The 23,956-nt window shown below is 34.5% G+C and overlaps 1 protein-coding gene across 4 annotated transcripts in view; it reads right to left on the bottom strand.

The window, feature by feature from the left end:
* DIAPH2 (diaphanous related formin 2) overlaps positions 1-23,956 on the bottom strand; it is an 878,028-nt gene that overhangs the window by 627,025 nt on the left and 227,047 nt on the right. For all 4 annotated transcript variants that reach the window (XM_061179189.1, XM_061179191.1, XM_061179192.1 and 1 more), the window contains 4 exons: positions 14,247-14,321; positions 14,099-14,168; positions 9,946-10,082; positions 7,182-7,290 (listed from right to left, as the gene is read on the bottom strand). In XM_061179189.1, coding sequence (XP_061035172.1) covers positions 7,182-7,290; positions 9,946-10,082; positions 14,099-14,168; positions 14,247-14,321 — 391 coding nt within the window. The remainder of the gene's footprint in view (positions 1-7,181; positions 7,291-9,945; positions 10,083-14,098; positions 14,169-14,246; positions 14,322-23,956) is intronic.

Genomic DNA, 23,956 nt, shown 5'->3' with positions numbered 1-23,956 from the left:
CCCTCCAGAAAGTAGGCATAGAGGGAACTTACCTCAACATAATAAAGGCCATATATGACAAACCCACAGCCAACATCATTCTCAATGGTGAAAAACTGAAACCATTTCCACTAAGATCAGGAACAAGACAGGGTTTTCTACTCTTACCACTATTATTGAACATAGTTTTGGAAGTTTTAGCCACAGCAATCAAGGAAGAAAAAGAAATAAAAGGAATCCAAATTGGAAAAGAAGAAGTAAAACTTTCCCTGTTTGCAGATGGCATGATACTATATATACATAGAGAATCCTAAAGATGCTACCAGAGAACTACTAGAACTAATCAATGAATTTGGTAAAGTACCAGGATACAAAATTAACGCACAGAAACCTGTTGCATTCCTATACACCAACAACGAAAGAATATGTCTTTGAAAAAAAATGGTTCTGAAGAACCTAGGGGCGGGACAGGAATAAAGACGCAGCCATAGAGAATGGACTTGAGGACACAGGGAGGGGGAAGTGTAAGCTGGGAGGAAGTGAGAGAGTGGCATGGACATATATACACTACCAAAAGTAAAATAGATAGCTAGTGGGAAGCAGCCACATAGCACAGGGAGATCAGCTGGGTGCTTTGTGACCACCTAGAGCGGTGGGATAGGGAGGGTGGGAGGGAGACACAAGAGGAAGGAGATATGGGGATATATGTATATGTATAGCTGATTCACTTTGTTATAGAGCAGAAACTAACACACCATTGTAAAGCAATTATACTCCAATAAAGATGTTAAAGAGAGAAAGGCAGGTCAAGGTTGGAGAGTGGATTAGAGTAGGAAGGAGAGGATGAAGATAAGGAAGAAAAGTACAGTTAAGGACAATACTGAATTTGAAATCCAGTCAGAAGGCAGCTGAATATATGGAATCTGTGAGTCAGGATTTATTTGGAATAGAAGAGTTCAGAGAGATTCATCACAGAAGTGCTGGTGGAAGTCATAAGGATGGATAATGCTGCCAAGGACAATGTACAGAATGAGCAAAGGACCAGAGCAAAGGATCAAAGTACTATGGATCAACCTCTAGGAATAAGTATATTTTAAGGCCAAACATAGAGACAGGAGATTTTAAATGTAACAAAGAAGTAAAAGAAAAATGAGGAGAGCTTAGTATCATAGAAGTTGAGGGAGGAGAGAGCTTTGTTCAAGAGTGACCAATAGCGTTGAACGGTGCTGTAGAAACCAATATGATGACTTCCAAAGTGTCTATTGCTTTTTATATTACAGAGGTCACTAGTGATTCCCCGTTACCAAAAATGATCGATTTGGCAATTATTCAACTTTGAAACAGGTTTAAAATAAAAGACATCCTTCTTTAATTCCGAAGTTATTTTTGTACTTGAAACATGACTACATGGTGTAAATATTTCTATACAACCCCCCATTGTACTAATTCTAGTTCTAAAATGGTAGTAGTATAAAATTGTCAATAAAGTTATTTAGCTTCCTAAGTAGTATCAGACATTCCTTCAACACAATATTTAACACACTCATTTACTTTTCCACAAATTTCCTCCTTATTCATAGCTGCAGTGCCTTGTTTTATTATAAGTGTACCTCTACTGACAAATAATAAATGATTTATCCAAAGCTACTTTCTCATATGTGATGGTACGAGTGCACTAATAGCTAATTTGTAAGTATGCTTAGAGTAAAATCTCAACACTTGAGAACCACTGTGGAAAGAATCGAGCTACAAAGAATCAGTCCATATGCCTGACGGTTTGTCTATTTAAGCATGAACATCTGTTTTTGCATGGAACTCTTTCTGAAGAGAATTCCAGAATTCCCACATTCTTAAAATATCCTAGGTATAATTTGTTATTTTATTTTTTTGCTGACTCAGGGGCATGATTAAATATGTGAGTTAGTGAGAGATGATGGAACACATAGATGCCCTCGGAGCTATTGAGAGATACAGGGCTATTTGCTCTGACGCCAAATGAAACCAAATGTTATAATTTTTGAATTCCAGTTCCACTCTTTTATTATGTTTCTATCTCCTTCTCCCTTGCTTTCATTGTGTCAGTTGTTGCTTCTTCATCATCTCAGTGCACAAGTCTGGAATAAATCGTCTTCCAACCTCCCAACTCGTGCTTCTAGCCTGCTATGGATGGAAAACAGAAAATCGGGCCCATTAAGATAACATAGGAAGAAAGAGTTAATAGGCTCTGATTAAAGGCCAAAAGGTCTTTGTCGTCATGAGGCTTACTTGATGGATTTGGTGACATTTTGTAGGCTACTCAGATTATTTTCTTTTTTTTCTTTTTTCTTTTTTTTGGTTCTGAGTTATATTCCAAAATGATAAATCTCTCAAATAGGTGAGGTCTGGATAAGTGAACCAAGTGTATATTTACTTCTATGTTTTTGTGTACCATATCTAATTATAACATGCACAATTTTTTTTATTATTTTCAGCATGTTAGACAACATTTTTTAGATGTATTAAATCATGCTAAAATAAAAACACTTCTGCACATAGCTCCTGAAATACTTTAAGACATTGCACCTTTCAGACTAATAGCAGCCTGTGAAGACTGGGGCTGGTTTTTATAATACATCATTGGAGGTTAACTCTATGACTTTCTCTTTCCATAAACAACTATTATTGGGAGGGACAAATTAGGAGTTTGGGATTAACATATACATACTACTATATATAAAATAGATCACCAACGAAGACCTACTGTTATAGCACAGGGAACTATACTCAATATCTTGTAATAACCTATAATGGAAGAGAATGTTAAATATATATATACACACATTCATAGGTATACAGTCATACATATATATGTATATGTCATAGCTGAATCGCTTTGCTGTACACCTGAAACTAACACAACACTGTACATCAACCATACTTCAATTAAAAAAATTTTTTTAAATAATAAAAATAAAAGTTAAAGGGAAAAAAAACCAACTATTACTAATGCTCAGCGTACCCTAGCTTTTCCTGCTGGGCTACGTAGAAATCAGTTTCAACTATACGTTGGTATTACCTCTGTCTTTCGTGAAGGGACTGGCAGACTACTCTGGCCTCTATTTTTACCTACTGGAAGCCATTCTCCTGCCTCCCACCCTACCATAATACTGGTTTTCTATCAGTAAAGATAATTTTCTGGAAAATTCCTATTGATCCTTCAAGACACAGTTAAAGCATCACCTCATCACTGAAGCCTTCCTTGACTTATGCAGGACATACCTAAATTGGCCTTCCTTTGTGTCCTCATTAAACCTTACCAAGAGGAAAGGAACATGGCTGGGGAAGCATTGCTATTCCAAGCAAAGTGTTCTGCATGATAAAATGTTTGAGGGCATTTAAAAGTCTACAGCATATTTGGGAAACACCAGGTTTAGTATGGCTAAAACATATGGTACATTTGGGAGTGTGACGGGCTGTAAGGCCAGAATGTTAGGTTGGGACCACATTGAGAAAGGTCATTCATCATGCTTAGGCTTTTCACTTTTATCAAGCAATGGGTCATGAGGATAGATAGGTTTCTAGGAATGCTACTATGTTAGAATCAGATTTATTTTTTAAGGATAACTGACAATAGTACAAAACATTTGTCTGTTTTGGGGAAGAATGTATCAGTTTGGGGTACTACTTAGGAAATTGTTGGAATTATATTGCTGGGAGAAGATAAAGACAGTGGAGATAGAGAGACTGGGATAGATTCATAGTCTTTTGTAGGACTTGAAGATTAATTGGATGCAGGGAACAAAGAAGAATGAAGTCTTGAGGAAAACCAAAGATCAGGAAGAAAATGATACCTCTCTATTATCTAAAATGAGAAAGGCAGGAAGAAGAGTAGACTTCTTTTAGGGGGGAAATCATGCTAAGGGAAAGAGAAAATGTGCTCATTTTACTAAGAGGAGGTACCATATAGTGGTTAAGAGCAAGTACTCTGAAGCCAGATACTCTAGGGTCTAAACTGAGCTTTACTTCCTATTTACTATGTGACCCTAGAAAAGTTATCTAACCTCTATGAGCCTCAGCTTACTCATCTATAAAATGGGGATACTACTACTATCTCTCTCAGAGAATTGCTGTGAGGTTTAAAATGAGGTAACATATTAAAGTATTTAGAACACTGGCACATGGCTTATAAATGCTATTTTTAATTTTGAATTTTTATGATGCTTCTAAAACATGCAGTTAGCTATTTGGACAGGTAGGATTGAATACCGATATGAGCCAGACTTAAAACCTGGGGAATCACTAGAACATAGTTGGATGTTAAAGCTAGAGAAGCAATTGAGAGCATTCACATATGTGTGTATCAATACATATAGATGTATATGTATATGAGCTTATATACGTGCGTATATGTGTGTCCATATGTATGTATAAACAAAAATGATGACAGAATAGGACCAAGAAAAGAACATAAAGAATAAAATAGCCAAGAAGTAAGAAGAAACGCACGAAGAAGACAGAGAAAGAACAGTTAGAGGTAGTCAGCAAGCAAGGAGAGGATGGTGCCTAGAAAGCCAAAGGCAGGAAAATTTTCAAGGAGGGAGTGACCAGTAGAGCCAAGCAATCAGGATTGGAAAGAAGTCGCTGGACTTTGAAATTCAAAGATCATTGTCAACCTTTTGAAGAACTGTGAAAAAGTTGAGTTGTGAAAGGTAATTTAGGAAACAGAGAAAACAAGTATGGATGATTCTTTTAGAGACTTAGACTATAAAATGAAAAAGAAAGATGAGAAGCTACTTCGAAGGATAAGTAGGATCAAAAGAAGGCACTGTAGTACGGGGGAGACTTGAGAAGGCTACTCAGCTGAAGGAAAGTCAATGAACAGAGAACATATGAAGATATATGATTTATTGTCTATTTCTTGAACTACTGAAGATAATAAAACTCCTATCACAGGTACAAAATTTCACTTTAAATATGAGCTAGAAAACCTCTGTGAGAACTTAATAACCTCTTTTGGAATCCAAAAAGCAGGGGGGTGGGGGGGGGAGGTATGTAGTTATTATTTAAAAATATAATTAGTCCTGTATTTTAACAGAATTACTTCCTGAGACTGTAATAACATTTTGAGAAGTCTCAGGATACTACAGAAATAGAAAAGTAATTCTGTTAAAAGACGGCACTCATTTTATTCTTTAAACAACAGATTTTAAACTTTTGTTTTTCATTCTGTATTCTGAATATATTTTTGAACTTTCAGATATTTTTTTCATCCACGTGAAATAATCCAAATAAACAAACCCACTTCACAATTCTTGTGAGAGTACCAGGCTCTGTATATAACAAATCACTAACTTTTGTACCTCATTAAAATAGGATATTTCAAATTGTGATTTGCATATGTTTGCATCTATAATCAGTATTCAACAATTTCTTGAATACCTAGCAAGACATCTATGATACTTCCATGTTACTTGTTAAAAACTTGCCACTTTATCATTCCATTCAGTCCAGCTTCGTGAAGGCTAGCAAATGTCATTCCCACCTCATTGTGTGGGCTGAACTATTCTATGGCAGGGGTGTCATTTAAAGGTCAGATAATACAGTATACAAATGTTGGCATCACATAGACCTGGCTTCAAATCATAGCTCTACCTCTCAACAGCTATGTGATTTTGAGTGAGTGAGTGATCTGAGTGAGGAACGAAAACTTTGAATATAGATAAAGCACTTAATTCCTCCTAAGCAAACTTTGCAAGACAAGTACAAACGCCTACATACAACTGAAAGTCAATGAGATTTAGTTAGGTAAGCCCAAGCACAGGAACAAGAACAAAGATTTCAAGAAGTCATCTTAAAAAAGACAGTTTCCAAACCTTTCAGTAGAGATGTTAAATTTTATTGAGATAAATTGTATAATAAGAAGTATATTTAAAAAAGGAAAGCACTGAAAGGAAATGCCCCAAGCATTAAAAAATGTAATACACTGGCCATAAAAGGCACACCATAAAAGTCTATCCGAAATGCTCATCATAGTTGGAGTAGAAGTAACAATTAACAAATTTCTTCAAGTATTTGGAAAGGGATTATAGTTTTGTAACACTACAGTATTTTCTTTGGCCAAGCCAAATTATCTATCTGCTGAGGTTTGAAACTCTGGTGAAAACAGGTAACGACACTTAACAATAAAATTAAAAAGGGGAAAAGAAACTCTTTGTTTTTATATCAGATAAGAAATTTTAATATTTAAACACTCACTACTAAATAATTTCATAAAATAAACATGGACCCATGTTCTCTTTGTTGAATGACACTACAAGAGTTTAAAAAATATTTCAGAAAGTGTTTCCCATGGTACATTAAATGCTAAACACTGTCTAAAAGAAAGAGATGGGCATCACAGACTAACAAACCTGGCATCGAATTTGACTGTCCCACTTACAAGCTGTGGCACCTTAGACAAGTTATTTAATCTCAGCCTATTTGTCTCATAAGCAAAATGGAGATTATAATAGTACCTACATAGCCGAGTTGTGAGAATTAAACTAGATAGTATATGTAAAATCAAACGTTTAGTCCAGGATCTCACACAATAAGTATGGTCAATAAATAAGAGTTCTCATCACTAAAGAACAAAGTTATCTTTCATAAAATGGCTCATTTCCTGAAACCATCTAAGAAAAGATAGCAAATTTTGTCATTTTCTAAAGAAGACATGTAGGCTGGGTCTACACAGGGCTATGAGACAGACCATGACCTAAGAGTTGCAATTCAATCCTCCCTATTCTGGGCAGTGAAACTTCTGAATGCTGTGTGAATGGCACAAAAAAAGAGATGTGTTTAGTTTTCTTAAATTTCTACAACAAGCCCGCACAGACTTCATTAACCCTCAGGATAACGGCGCTGGCTGAACTGTTTGCCCTCTTGCCCTGATTATTGCTAAGGCTTTAATTTCCATGGCTTATTACAATAATTACTAAATTTCTACCCAAATATTTATGATAATCATGATCATATTTATAATAATTCAAAGTACTTTTCCTAATTTTAAACAAATTGTCATTTTCACAGACAAAACTTTAGCTTCTATGAATGACCAAGCAACAGGAAGAATTTCATTTTTATGTTCCCTTCTATTTAAATGCTACCTAAAATGGAGTTGGTGTCATACAAAACGAGTACTCTAAATATAACCCCGGAAGCAATTTAAGACAAAACTAACTCACCTGTAATTGCAAAGCTTCATGGTTTTCTAATCCTTCCACAATTGGTGAAAATCGTTCTCTGTTATTTCGTTCTGCTGCTGTAGTTATAGCCCCTAAAAGTTTATCTAGACTATAGAAAAAAAAAAAAAAATAGAAATGAGAAATACATCTTACACATACTATATGAATATGGGTTATCCCTTATACAGTCTTCCCTGTTTTCTTTCCGGTGCTTGATGTTTTTACATAGACCACTACAATTTAAGAATTGTGTTCTTGTCCACATATTTCTACAAGTCAAATGTTGATAGAGTTAAATAACTTTAGGGCACCAAAATGAAAATTCGATTTGAAAGTCTTGAGGAAAATAATTTTTCTGGGTGACATTTAAAAAAAAAACTTAATTGATAAACATTAAAATTTTAAGTTTCAGGTTTTGATATTTCATGTGTTAACACAGATATTAATGTCACTTAAACATGATATGGCATTTAAAATTATTCAAAGTTTATTCAAGTGTAAACGGACTATAATTTTATAATAAAGTGCTGAAAAGCATAAATATTTTTTAAATAACTTAAAAAAAACTCCAGGATTCTTTGAAAATGGAACAAGGAAAAAAACCTAAAAGAGAAAGCCCAGTAAATTAGGGAAGCATCTATAATTACCAAGCACAAGAAACTTATTCACCTGAACAAAAATATTGGACACTATCTCTGTACAGTGTCTGAATCAAATTAACCTCTATGTAGTATACTACTATTATCAAACTATATCTGAAATTATAATTAAGTCATAAAATATACCAGGGTAGGGTGCATTATATGAATTAAGTACTGAAAACCTAACAGACTAGAAAAATATTTCTTACTTGTGTATAAACTGATTTTTCTATAAAACATAAGGAAGGAAGCCTATCTGCATAAGCTATCTCATGCTCAGTTTGTTCTCACTGAGAACTGTGACTTAATGTTGTGTGATAATATTTTTGTTCAGTGTTTGTCTTTTGGTTTTGAAGGACGAACCAGCACTAAGCAACATCTCATTTTATTCCAAGAGGTATGAGAAAGTCAACATATTAGAAGAATCTTAAATCTTTGCCTGCCCCATTCTAATTCAAACTGAAATGATTACTGCCACACAGAGTGTTCAGAAGAAATATTTTAGTTCATGTCCGTAGCAGGTATTACATTATTTATCACAATGGTTTCTTACCAACTGGATATCAAATCTGTAATTTTGCTTCTAACTCAATATTATTTCCATAAGAAGAAATGATCTAATGCATAGTCAGCAACAACTTGCTGAAATTGGCACTTATGTGCACTCTGAGTAGTTACCAACAGCCTTCTGTTCTTTCCAACCAGTTAATTTCATTCCATTAATATTGCTTCATCTTTTCACTTACCATAGGCAGAAAGGATGCTCAACATCACTAATCATTAGAGAAATGCAAATCAAAACTACAATGAGGTATCACCTCACACCAGTCAGAATGGCCATCATCAAGAAATCTACAAACAATAAACGCTGGAGAGGGTGTGGAGAAAAGGCAACCCTCTTGCACTGTTGGTGGGAATGTAAATTGATCCAGCCACTATGGAGAACAGTATGGAGGTTCCTTAAAAAACTAAAAATAGAACTACCATATGAACCAGCAATCCCACTACTGGGCATATACCCTGAGAAAACCATAATTCAAAAAGAGTCATGTATCACAATGTTCATTGCAGCACTATTTACAATAGCCAGGACATGGAAGCAACCTAAGTGTCCATCGACAGATGAATGAATAAAGAAGATGTGGCACATATATACAATGGGATATTACTCAGCCATAAAAAGAAACGAAATTGAGTTATTTGTACTGAGGTGGATGGACCTAGAGTCTGTCATACAGAGTGAAGTAAGTCAGAAAGAGAAAAACAAATACTGTATGCTAACACATACATATGGAATCTAAAAAAAAAAAATTGGTTCTGAAGAACCTAGGGGCAGGACAGGAATAAAGATGCAGATGTAGAGAATGGACTTGAGGACATGGGGAGGGGAAGGGGTAAGCTGGGACGAAGTGAGAGAGTGGCATGGACTAATATATACTACCAAATGTAAAACAGATAGCTAGTGGGAAGCAGCCACATAGCACAGGGAGATCAGCTCGGTGCTTTGTGACCACCTAGAGGGGTGGGATAAGGAGGGTGGGAGGGAGACACAAGAGGGAGGAGATATGGGGATATATGTATATGTATGGCTAATTCACTTTGTTATACAGCAGAAACTAACAGAACACTGTAAAGCAATTATACTCCAATAAAGATGTTAAAAAAAATAAAATAAAATTATAGTACAAAATAAAGCATCTAGTTAATTCAGTTAAGGAAGTCAAATTTTGTGATGTGCATGTGTGAGGGTGTATGTTGTGTAGGGTGTGTATATGTGTGTGCCTGTGTATGTGTTTAGCCAAAATTACTCCCTAACTGACCTTTGCCCACTTCTCTAATAATTGCTTTACCTTCAGCTAGACAAAATTCTATTCATTCACTTTGAATATCCAACTTTGAAGAACTCCCCATTAGGATTCTATCTTTTTAAACCTATTTTTCAAAGAATCAAAAAAAAAAAAGCTAATTATCTAAATAGATAAGGTAAAAATAACAATATTTTTTTCTAAAATTTAATACTATTTTCATGCAAGTTATCAAAAGAAACAGCACAAAAGTAGGACTTGTTAATTTCTCAAGTGTCATTTTCTATGCAGTTAATATAATAATAGAGCAATACGTACATGTTCTCTTCTCCAACAATACAAATAGCAGAAAGTATTTTTACTATTTCAGTCATCATGTTGGGTTGTTTGGGGTCAACTGCTCTTGCCAACAGTAAAAGGCTTCTTTCATCCCCTAGAATCCTTTGCAATCCAAACTGAAAAAAATTTTTAAAAATGAACTTTCATTCAAAATGTTTTTGGAACACATCTTTAATTTTAAAAAGCAACTTAACAATGGTTTTCTAAAAACCAATACCTCCACAGTGAGGTTCTACTTAATTAGATGAATGTTCTTCAAATGCAGTTGTTTGGTTTTTATTTGAAATGACTGCATCTTGGAGTTTTGGTCCTTCGGTCAAATATGATCTCCATTAGCCTGCCTAAAACTTCCATAAAAATTTGGAAGAAATATGGGAACAATCAATATTTTCTCAACAAAGAAGAATATGTAAAGCACATACTGATATGATTTTCTAAAGCAGTTCTACTTATGTCACTGGGTCTCCCTGGAGATGTCGGGAACTCATGGTTAAATTCTCCAATATGTTTGTATGCAAAACTAAGTTGAACAAAAAGGGTAAAACGTTGAAAAGCTCTTTTGTATACTACATGCCAGTTAAAGAAGCAGTAGACCTCTGTATGGATTTTCCCGTACCTTCTCTCTCTTAGCCTCCCTCTTTCAAGCAGTTGTGCTGCATTACAAAAGTTATGAACAGAAAGAAATGGAGCCTGGGTTTTACTAAGTGTCACAGTCAACTAGGCAGAGAAGCCAGACACCATTTTCATTTATTTTCTAGGCTTGAATATATGCATGTAAGTGTGCGTCATAAGAATGAATAGGTAAAAAAATGTTGAAGAAAGCCCAAAACTCAGGTTTTCACTACATGAAGAAGGTAATATTTTCTTTGATCTTTGTCCCACAAAGTATTTCTCAGATTTCTTATGAAATATGTTTGCTTCTTTTTACAGTTTAACAGTGGAATCCGACATTTCATTGGAGCAAAATTGCCATTTCAAGCTATCCTTTAGTTAAACACCACACATTTGAATATTTTCATGGTTCCTAATTTATCTTCTAAAAGAATTCAGGACTAAAAAAAAACATAGCTAAAGCTCTTAAATATGACTTTACTCGAGGTCATAATAAATAAGGAAATTTACAGAGACAAGACAAAAAAAAGGAAATGGAAGAGACGAGATTAAAAAGAAGCAAAGAAAAACAGAAGGACTATGTAAGTATAAAGGTAGCTGGTAAATAATAAATAGTAAGGAAAATAAGTGATGTGTAAAACTGAGAGAGATGGTTACCATGCAATTACCAAACTTAAAATAACTTTAAAAATCAGTTAGACTGAGAGTGAAATCATTTAATTTTTCAAATTTCCATTTTATTATTTAAAAGTAGTTTGTAATGTGTAGGGACATACTCAAAATAAAAATGAAGATATGAGAAATGATGGAAAACCATCAATCTAAACATCAGAGCAATATTACAGCAATGGAAGTTGAGGGACAATGGGCTGCTTTTTATGATCCTATTATTACATGCATTGTATAAGCAAAAAGAGTTTTTGAAGTAGGTAATCAAAACTCCTCAGGGCCAGCAAATTTGATGTATGAGTCATTTCAGATGAAAGTTTCATTCTTTGATTATGACAATTCATTCCAACACGAAATGGATATATTACTGTATATTTTTTTATTTTGAATGTGTACTTTATGCCCATTGTTTCACACGCCTATAATTTAAAAGACCTACCATTTACTCATGCTCCTAGCACCTATGTGCAAGACATTAACATGCTCTAACTAAAGCCTAATCTTAGTATAGAATAATCTAAGTTAAACTATCATGTTTTACACTGTTATTGGGAATGTAAATTGGTACAACCACTATGGAGAACAGTATGGAGGTTCCTTAAAAAACTAAAAATATAACTACCACATGCCCCAGCAATCCCACTCCTAGGCATATATCCAGTGAAAACCATAACCCAAAAGGATATATGCACCCCGATATATGCTGTTCATTGCAGCACTATTTACAACAGCCAAGACATGGAAGCAACCTAAATGTCCATCGACAGAGGGACAGATAAAGAAGATGTGGTACATACATAAAATGGAATATTACTCAGCCATTAAAAAAATGAAATAATGCCATGTGCAGCAACACGGATGGACCTAGATATTGTCATACTGAGTGAAGTATGTCAGACAAAGACAAATATCATATATCACTCATATGTGGAATCTAATTTAAAGAAAAGAAACAAATGAACTTATTTACAAAACAGAAACAGACTTACAGGTATGGAAAACAAACTTATGGTTACCAAAGGGGAAACGTGGGAGGGGAGGGATAAATCAGAAGCTTGGGATGAACACACACAGAAGACTACTATTACATATAAGATAGATAACCAACAAGGACCTCCTGCATAGCATAGGGAATGCTACACTGAATTCTTTTAGAAGATAAATTAGGAACCATGAAAATATTCAAATGTGTGGTGTTTAACTATAGGTTAGCTTGAAATGGCAATTTTGTTCCAATGAAATGTTGTCAGATTTCACTGTTAATACAGAGTAGTACTAACCTATATGAGAAAAGAATCTAAAAAAGAATAGATACATGTATACGTATAACTGAATCACTTTGCTGTACACCTAAAACTAACACAACACTGTAAATCAACTATACTCTAATAAAAAAAAAACCATCATGTTCTTCAAAACTGCCAAACTCTTAAGTAATAAATAATTACGTATGGACATATCAACTTCTGTCTCGTGGGAAAGGGCTCTACAGGAAATGTCACTTTCTCTAGTAACTATACTGATTACAGTTATATCCTGGAAAGCTGTAAGAGTTGACTACTCAAGTCAGTAAGAATTTAGATCAGAGTCCTAATTTTACAGGTGAGGGGACTGATTGGCAGAGAGGTCAAATGATTTTCTAAAGGCCACACAACTTAGTGGCAAATCACGGACTATATTTCCTGATTTCTAGTACTGTGTTGTCTTTCCTTTATTTCTTTGTTTCCCTCAATTGAAAAAAGAGATCCATCTTGAGCTGTGGAGAAGCAATGTTCATTAACTGCTTTCTTGTTAGGTATCAGATTCTGCATAACTTTGTCACCAAAGACTAAGAGCTCAGAAGTTGAGAAATTCTGTACTAGTACTGATGGAAATCTTTCTGGAAGAAACTTCCAAGAACAGCACAATTAGTATATTCTATACGGGAGACTCATGTCAATTGGCAAGCATCCATCTGTTCCACATGCCAAAAAATTCTTTGCTGATACATGTGTGTATAATATACACATACTTATATATAATCCCACACACTTAAGAAAGACTGCAGATTACTTAAGTAGATAATCTTACTGCATTGGCTATTAATAGCTACATTTCACTTCTGGCAAGTTTTGGGTTATTGTTATAATTAGTTATTTTTAATAAATATTTTGAGATTATTAAAACACCATCTAAAGGGAATTATTCAATTAGTGAATTAATCAGTGGTATTTTACCTATAGGAATATAGCACAAATCATGTATAAGAGAGTAACAAAACAAGTTTATAGAAAAAATGACTTTAACTTCATAACCTGAGCAAAGACTACTTTTAGAAGAAAAACCCTTGTCTGGCATTCCTAGAGTCCCTCATAATGCAACTGGTATCACACAGGTACAAAAAAAAAACCTGGTATGTGCCAGAAATGTCTTTTATGTATGTTAACTCACTGACATTAATTGAACATAAAAAGAAAGAAAAATCTTAACCTTATAATGTTCTCAGCAAAAAAAAAAAAAAAAAAAAATCAAATCATAGCTTTGAATTGTCCTTTACATTAGAATAAAAACTCTCTGTAAGGAAATGGTATTCAACCTATCCCATTTAAATTTTCCTACTATCATGGAAAAAAAAGAGTATTATCTGATTTGGGAACAAGACTTGTACATTTGCATGATTGCAAAAACCTGCCAATAAATATTTTGTGAAGCAAAGTATATTTTAAATAATATTTAAATGAAACTCATGATGATTTGCATTATAAAGACCCTTTTGAAAACTGAGTAAGCATCCACTATTTTGCCTGTTTCATAGTGTCTGTCGGGCAAGTTCTCACCTTTTTCGACAGAGGCAGAAATAAATACTACTTACCTTATTGTTCATAAATGCTTTGAGGCACTGAATAAGTTTATACTGATTCTTCTTGTCAATATTTTCTTGCCTGAATAAAAGGAAAAAACATATTATGTTGTGCTTAAAAATGTCCCCCGTGGTGATTTTTTTTCATGTTTATTCTTACTGTTTCTTGTCCAGAAGCTTTTCCAGCACATCCAACAGGAGTCCAAGACCTTCATGGCCAAAGTTGTTAACCCAGCTATTAAATAAACAAGAAAAAAAAGTATAAATAAGTTTATATAATTAAAACATTAAATATCCCAAATTAAATTTTGATTTTCAGATCTGTTAATCCTGTCTTTATATTGCTTGTCCTTCTTTTTTCCACTCCCATTGCTTTGAGTATTGACTCTATGGGGATGACTCAGAGATCTTTACCTCAATCCCAGACTTCTCTTCACATTTTAGATTGCCCATTCTACAGCACTGCCTTGGTTGTTTCACCAGCGTCGAATACTTAAGCCTGAATTTACAAAGCCAAATTTCTCTTCTCCTATGGCTCTGTTCTCCTAAATCAACTCCTCTTCCCCTCTTCCATATTCTGATAATAATACTACTATCCCTTGCATCCTTCAGACTTGAAATACTGGCATAATTTCTTGATCCGCCACCTCTTTCACCTTTGCATTTATTCTGTTCATTCATTTAACAAATATTTATTGAGTTGCCACTAAGTACAGGCATGTTCTAGGTGACAGAGATATAACTGGCAACAAACTAAGCCCCTACCCTCATGTAGCTTACCATCTACTAAAAGGGAGACAGAGGATAAATAAATAACTATATAATAAAATGTCAATGCTTTGGTACTATGAAGAGAAATAAACCTTGGCAAATGGAATAAGGAGAGCCAGGATGTTATTTTTTAATGTGTAGTCAGAGAAAGATTATTTGATAAGGTGATATTTGAGCAGAGCCTTGAAGGAAATAAGGACTTTCCTAATAGAGGGAATAAAAGCAAACAGGGTGCTGAGGTGGTAGCTAGTGTGCTTGGAATGTTCCAGCATCTGTGAGGAGACCTGTGTGGTCACAGCTGAGCAAGCAGGCCTGGAAGCAAGAATGGCAGGAGATGAAGTCCCATGTGTGACAAAAGACTTGAAGACTGATCACGGAGAACTTGATCTGACTTATTGTCAAGACCCTACTCTACTACCACTCTACTTCTAGAATGACCCCCTTTCATTGTCTACCATTCTAATTTAGCCCTAGTTACCTTTCCTTTAATATGGCAGAAGCCTCCCAACTAGGGTCTCTGCAGCATCATTCTTTTCTTTTATTCATTTTATAAAATGCCAGATTACCACAGTCTCCTGTGCAAAAATTTTCTCTGGACTATTTAACACATTTCAAGTCCTGATTCTGATCAAGCCTCAACCTACCTTTCCAGCCTCAGGCCTTAGACCACATGTTCCAATAAAAATCAGACATATTCTCTTTCCTGGAGTCTTCCCTACATTTCCCTGCTTGACCTCATTTTTCATTCTTTCTTCCCAGAAGGTAACTCCAACTCCATCTCTCCCAACCCATCGAGACTCAACTTGACTGTCAATTCCTCCATTAATGTTTTTTTCCTGTAAGTCCTCCATCCAAATGCGTTATTTTCCCTTTGAATGCCCGTGTTTGTGCATCTCTTACTACTTGACATTATGATTCATACCACAAGTGTCTTTACCCACCTTTCTGGATTATAAATTCTCTGAAGACTGTTATATGATCTCACTCATCTTTCTGTCTCCCATAATGCTTAGCAGAATGGATTACATATAGTCAACACTAAATATTTGCTAATTAAAATTTAATTAAATTTACTGACTTGTGTGGTTAAGAGAATCAGCAGAATCATATTGCCCAAGAACTTTACAAATGTAAATTAATATACAGCAGGATGCCTGTGAAGCAATAATTAAAATCTATACTCTACATATTTAAACCATGACTATAGTTCAATTCCACAGTTTTTAAATCACATTTCATATCTACCTAAGGTAAAGCTTATCAACAAAGAAGAGACCTAAATTTCTAAGAGACTATCAGTAAGAAATAACAGATCACTGAAGAAAAATACATTTTATAAGTAGCTCAAATATTCGGAACCAATCACATCCACAATATATATGGAAACTCATTTTAAACAAATTCTGCTTTAATTTCCACAGCGGAAATGAGAAAAAATCAATATGGCATTGTAATGATAATTGGCAGCAAGCTACTATTCAATTGAGGCATGTAATCAACCAGTACAATGAGCTATTTTCTCTAAAGACTCGATAATCAGTGGGGTGGTGGGAGAAGGAGAAAAGGACATCAGCTCTCTAAACATAAAATACTGTATTTAATCTATCACAGAGAGAAATCAGCAGATATCCTAACAGCAGAAAATACCCTACAGCAACCTTAAAATAATAGAAATTCTGAACAAATTTATATATACAGCCCTCAGTATCTGCTTTGGCATCTGGAAAGATGAAATAATCTATGATTTCCTTAAATTTAACACTCACAAATTCTTTAAAGATTCTAAATTTTACCCGTTTCTTTTTATACCTAGTGCTATTAAAGTTATTAGGATTATTTGTTTCTTGGTCTAGGGAAGTGTTTGATACAAGACCATGATTTCTATTTGTTCACTTGAAATCAGTCACCCACACATCCCAGACTGTTTCAATTTGGGCAGTTGATGGTACTTTGATTTCATTCAGTGAAAATTATTATCGGTCTGAAAAAAAAAAAAAAAACATTGGATACAATCATGAAACCTAAGTGTGAGGAGGCCGGGCCTATTTATTACAAAGTAGGCAGTGAAAAGTCTTAACTGAGAATATGTTAGGGCAGTGCGCAGAGGAGGACCGGTAACAGTCCTCAGAGCTTTTAAAGTAGAGAAAATGGGAGTACAAAAGGAGCCTGTAGCTAGGGGAATAAAATAATTATGATATAGTAGGATGACACTCAAGAGGTGAAGAGGAAGGGGTACAGCTAGCCATACCTTTTTTTCCTTTGTCTTGCCATTTCTCTGTCTTTAAGCATCAAATACTTTGTAGCCTCTAGCCAAATGCTTACTGTCTGTCTGTCTCTCTATATATACTTATACATGTGTATATATATATATATATATATATATATACAGTCTATATATAAATATACATATATTTAGGTTTTACCCAATACAAAAGTGGCCATGAAATGATTAAGTGGTTTATAAACAAAATGTTGGCTACTGTATGTAGGCAGGAATTTTGATACTGCAACACCAGAGTAAGTATAAATCGGTGGTTCTCAAGGTGTGTGCCCCAAACCAGGGGCATCAACAGCATTTGGAAATTTGTTAGAAATACAAAATTCTTGGGTCCCACCCCAGGCCTACTGACTCAGTAACTCTGTGGGTGGAGCCCAGAAATGTGTGTTTTAATTACTCCTCCAGGTGATTCTGATGTTCACTCAAGTTTGAGAACCCCTGGCATAGAACAATGGTTTGCTGAGAAGTGGAGGAAGCCTTTCTCAAGCAGGACTCCAGGCTCAAAATTCAAGATTGCTCTAAATACCCTCCCAACCATACTGTACACTACCACTGCCACAGAACAGAGATGAGGAATCCAGTCAAAGCAAGTATATTTGGTATATTTTACAGAGTCTGCCAATTCCAGCTCTGAGTTATGCAGTACTAACTGGAATATCTAGAAGTATAAAAATACAGTTGATCACTCCATTTAAAATCTGACTCAGATTGCAGAAAAAGACAGATAAAGACATCAATTTTCTGTAGTATCTCAGCCTTGAAATAAGAAATTGCAATTTATCATGGACCCCGAAGTTATAAAGAGACACAGAAGCAACAGAGGATAATGAAGAACCAAGCAGCAGAAAAAATGGGGGAGGAAGATGATCTCTTATAACTTCCATAACCACTCTGAACACAAGGTTTTTTCCCTTTCTTTTTATTGGGATATGATTTACATACAGTAAAATTCATCATTTTGACAAAATATAGTCATGCAACCTCTAACACAAACAAGATATAGAACATTTCCACCACACCAAAATATTCCCTCATTCCCCTTTTGTAGTCAATCCCTTTTCCTTACTCCCAGTTGCCTGGCAACCACTTACCTGGTTTGTGTCCCTATAGTTTTGTTTTTTCCAGAATGTCATTAGAAATGGAATCATACTGTATACAGCTTTCAGTGTCTGGTTCCTTTAATTTAGCATAAATATTATGATATTCAACTATGTTATTGCATGTATCAGTAGTCCATTCCTTTTTATCGTATAGATATACCACAATTTGTTTATCCATTCATCAGTTGATGAATATCTGGGTTGTTTCCAGGTTTTGATGATTATGAATAGAGCTGCTATAAACATTCACATGTAAGTATTTGTGTAAGTATATATTTTCATTTCTCTTGGGAAAATAACTAGGGGTAGAATTGCTGGGTCTTATGATAAGTGCATGTTTAAATTTTTAAAAACTGCTTTCCAAAGTGGCTATACCATTTGGGACTCCTTCAGCAAAGTGTAACAGCTCTAATTGCTCCAAATCCTTCAAACACTTCATATTGTCAATCTTTTTGACTTTAGCCATTCCCAAAAGTGTTTTCACATAAAGAAACTGAGAAGCAAAGTAGCTAAGTAACTTGCAAAACATCATTCAACAAGTATCAGTTCTAGGACTCACACCCACACACCTAGGTCTGACTCCAAAGCCCATGTTTATTTCAATCATACCATTAGAAATTACTAACAGGACCAGTACATGGTTTCCTGTAACATCTGGCTCGTGGCTCCAGCAATAACTCATTAAAGAAGAATTAGTGGTTGTTCCAGAACTGTATTGGGTTTAAACCTACATATCTATGTCTAGACACAGAATTACATGTTTGGTATTATTTAACAGCTTACTTCATTCATTTAGGTGTGATAGGTACTTTTCAACCCACGTTTTTCTTGTCTTTCAAAGTCCTAAGCTTCATAAGAAATCTACCAAATACTGTTAAAGAAAGATATCTGGCGACTCCAACTAAAACTTCCAATCAAATTTAGGTACGGCAGCTTATTGGAAAGAACAGAACCAGATGTAGCTTATACTTTTTTTTTTTTTTTAAGATGGGCTATAGCCCGTAATCTCATTTCTTGGTATTAACATATTGGTGATTCCATAATCTCATTTCTTGGTATTAACATATTGGTGATTTTATGTTATCAAGTTACCTACGTTAAAGAGTTGTCTTCACATGCTACACATACATGGTGATATTTGTAACCATGACTTGACAGGGGACCAGGTGGAACAAATGAACCACCCAAAAAAAACAATAGAAAGATCAGTGAGGACAGTTAACATACGAGTGAGCAAGAGTCTAAGATTAGATCTGAACACTGAAAAAGAAGCCAGGAAAATTTTCTAGGGAAGAAGAGGACTGACCCACAATGAGACAGTATTTTCTGACCTTAGGTATAAAAGGTGTGGCTATATCTATAAGGCAGTCCAACATCCCTATATTGCTCAAGAAGTTAAAAATTAGAGATCTTTTCCCAAGTTTACTCAAAGGTCAGAAAAATAACCATCCATTCATCAATGGAATACCTCTGTGAGATGGCAGAGTGACATGGTTAAGTGCATAAGCTTTAGAAGAAGATAGATCTAGGTTCCAATCCCATCTCTGTCATATTCTAGCTGTGTTATTTTTGATCAGTTACTTAAAACCTCTAAGCTTTAAAACAGGGATGAGAATAGTACCTGTACCCCAGAAGGCCTTTGTGACTATTAAATGAAATCGTGCATAGTGAACTTGTATTAAGATATTTCTGAAAATATTAAAAATCAAAAACTTGAATGCTCTTTAAATCTTCTTGTCCAAAATACAGTATGATTTTAGGCATAAATTAAAGACTCCTTTTCAAAAATATTAACACTTAATAACATTTCATCCATTCATTTATTGAAAAGTATTTTAATTGTATGAAATATGCAGAAGAATCTAAATAGACACTAAACTTCTATTGATTGATTTTTTGGGAAAGATTTCATAATTTAAATATTTGGCACTCATCACATCATGTGCTTTCTTTAACTTATTGCTATTATTCAACTTTGTGTATATTCATTACTATATTAATGCTGGCCAATTCACACTGAAATAGACATAGAAATTACAATGGTGGGGGAAAGGGGATATGGAGAGAGAGAGAGGTCTATTTATAGTTCATGCATAATTCTGACAGAAAGATATCAAAATATATCAAGGTTTTAAAACAGAAATCTACCCCAGGCTTTCAGAACTTCTGAGGTCATTATTTTTAAAGGGCCCACTTACACTGATTGGCATGATCAAAGGAAAGAAAATCTTACATTTAATGAAAGTATCAGAGGATTCGTTGAACCCTAAGTCCATGAGAAAGCAAGATTCTCCCCTCTCTAGCTCTCCAGGGCAAAACAAAGTGAGGAAAACTATAAATGTGCCTATTTTACGAGGAAATGATGTTCTGCTCCCTCACACATTAATGTAAAGGAAAATCCTTCACAGATTCCAAAAACTTCAACCTTTTATCCGTAAGTTGGATATTCAGACTCTGAATTATTTAATTACAGTTCATGTAAATATAACTTAAAATCAGATTAGTGGACGGATGAGTTCAGTATACTATACGCAATACAGACATAACAGGAAGTAGTGACTGCATGCACATTTATAATTAGACTGTCCAGATTCACGTCTTTCTTTCAAAAGGCTTAAAGCTAAAATTAGGAAGTTCTATCCTGAGTCCCATAAGCAGTAAAGGCAATTGGTCTCATGTGCCGAAGTCCAATATTAGTCATGTCATCACTGTTTGTACAGTGCTAAAGGCTAGTATAGAGGGTTATGTGTCCTGTACAAAGAATTTTATTTCTCTCTAATGGTGTTCTATTCCCATGTGTAATCTCATACTACAACCCAAATCACTGGAACATCAAATAAAATGAAGAATAGTCCAGAGTTTCTTGGGGGAATTGAGAAAATTGGTAAAATTATAAGACACGAAACAACTAATTCAAAGGGTTGAGGAGACTTTAAAGATGATTGCAAATGGTGTTTACATATTTTAATACCAGGGAAACATCTCATTTTAATACCAATGTTGCCAATGTAATGTTTTCAGTGAAATTAAAACCAAACCTTAGTTATAGGTCCTTATGGAAAGAAAAAGGGTGCTGGGTGATTAAAACCAATGCACAGCCCAATGCAAACAGTATCATACCTTCAGTCCACAGATCAGTATCTCCAAACAGTAGCCAAGAAAAACCTAGTATTTTCAGCCTTTTTAAAGGATAATTTGTTCAGCCAAATCAACTTCATAGATAATTCCACTATCAATAACATACATCCGTGAAAAAGTTAAATGTTAACAACAAAAACAACATGGATTTGTATATGCTATGACTGCCTTGGTCTCAACCAGATAAAAAAATATATATCCACTCAGGTGTCTACATGAAAGTAAATACAATACCCTTGGGCATTTCAATGTCCTCCGAAACTATTCATCATGGTAGATTAGTACATGAACTATTTCTGACCAATTTAGAATATCTATTATTTGTAACACTGCCATTTCTAGACATTTGTACAAATCCCTTTGAAGCATGATATTCACTGACCACTTATTTCACCTGATTCATAAAAAGGTTGAATATGTCAATTTTCCAGCTCTCAGTGGTTTTGACTTCAGTATTGAAACAGATTACAATTTCCTTAGAAAACACCAAAGAAGACATTCCATCTTTCCCTATATCCTCTGTTTTTTGCTTAAGAGGGTTTTACCTGGCTGCATTTATTATCCCCATCAGGTCTCATTGGAAAAATCCTGCTCCGTTTCATGCTACTCACACATTTTTTTAAGAGTTGCTCACAACAAATTGTAAATGCCTGAGTTACATATAAAAATCTCCTGAGGGCAATAGTTTAAGTAAAATTCTCCCTCAAAGGATAAAAGTTCCTTATTTATTAAAATCAATTTCTTAAGCTCTCAAAATTATCAATACTTTGGAGATAGTCGTAATGGCTTAAGTCCAAATCTGTTAAAATGCCCAAAAGGCTACCGAACAAAGAATATTTTCCTCCCCACCCTCCTTTAAAAAGTATTCTTAGAAAAATATGAGATGGTCTTAGCCTAATGTAATGATGAAAACAAAATGTACCAAAAATGTGAATGAAATTAAAAATAGAGTCTTTATAGTAAATAGAGGGGAAGCAGGGAGAAAGAGCATTCCAAATATTCAAGCAAAAGCCAGTCATATTTTAAATTTTCTTCATATGTTTGAAATTGTGAATATAATTATGTTACCATACTTAAGTCATCTTCTTAGTGATATAACCAGTCAAACTTATAATAAAATGTTAACTTCCACAAGAAAAATGTATTGGTTTATTTTCCTAAGCTAAGTAATAAAGTTAAAATTCTATCACGCACTCCACAGGACGTCCAATTTCTTTTAGTAGTGAAATTTTGTTAAAATGAACTTACTCCAGGAAATCACATTCCTAATTTATAAACCCTGGAAATGAAAGAGAGCTGACACCAAGTTTATCTGTTGTGAATAAGGTAAGAAGTTCTTTGAATGCGAGGAGGAAAACAGAGAGGTATTAGCACGTACCGCCACACATTTCCTTTTTTCCTACACCAATCTGCATGTTATACTAACTGGTTCTGGTGGGCAGCAGAGAAGGTCAATGAATGCTCTTTCATGGTAACAGGGGTAAGGAGAGTTGAAAGATAATTGCTATTTGATGACTGACAACAGAAATGCAACAGTCCTTCTCACCTAACAGGTGCAGTTCCAAAAACATATAATTAAAGACTCATTATAGAGTGTGATAGCTATGTAGACAAAGATCAAAGAAATTTAATGTTCCTGAATATTTTTAGTACAGGATAACTGCAACCAAACCACAAAGAACCATTTCTTTGGGTCCTCATGGTGGATGTCAAAAAATCTCAGCAAGTTCAAATGTTCTGTCTCAGAATGTGATCTGTAATGGTAAATTTCTGGTCTTTTCTAGTTTATCTTTATATAATATTTTAAAACCCCCTTCCCCTAAAACTGAGAAAGATACTATGGAAATTATGTGTGTACCTGTATGTACATACGTGCACTCTTAAATATAGTTAAACATCTTAATACATCCAACTTTAATAAATTTTTTCAAAACATAATCATTGAACAATGAACAGTCAAAATCTTTAATAACCCCACATTAAACAACGTGAGAATTGTTAGGGCTTATCTAACACAAATTAAACCAAAAAACTCACATTTTTCTCTTCCACAGTGATATAAATCATCTAAAGCAATGACAACAAAACAATAATAATAAACTGTATATGACATACAGATAAAACCTTTATAGGATTACAATGCAGTATAAAGTCCCTAAGAAAGAAATATTAGCCTTCTACTATATTCAACCTGCCTTGCACTCACTTTCAGAAAAATCTAGAAACATAGCTACTCCGAAAGTTACATATTTGATAAGTCTTTCAAAACATATGAATGCTTTTTAAAGAAAGCATAATGCTTCAACTGCTTAAGTAACTTTGACCTCCTTCAAAAATGCAAGGACTTTCTTTTCAATTGGAACAGTTAAAAACCGAAACAAACACAACTTAAATTAACAACAAGGTTTTATCTTCATTTATAAACAAACCTCTACGAAAGGACATGCACTCACAAGAGTAGCTTTACTGGTTGTGAAATTAAACTAAGTTACTCCATATTGGCTCCTTCATTTTACAGATGAAGAAAATAAAGAATTTTATCGACTTGTTTTAGATCACAGAGCTTGTTAATGGCAAAACCAT

The sequence above is a fragment of the Eubalaena glacialis genome, chromosome X (genome assembly GCF_028564815.1).
Source record: "Eubalaena glacialis isolate mEubGla1 chromosome X, mEubGla1.1.hap2.+ XY, whole genome shotgun sequence".
In the NCBI taxonomy this organism is placed as follows: domain Eukaryota; kingdom Metazoa; phylum Chordata; class Mammalia; order Artiodactyla; family Balaenidae; genus Eubalaena; species Eubalaena glacialis.
Note: the sequence above shows the minus strand (reverse complement) of the source record. Positions and strands in the feature narration are given on the sequence as shown.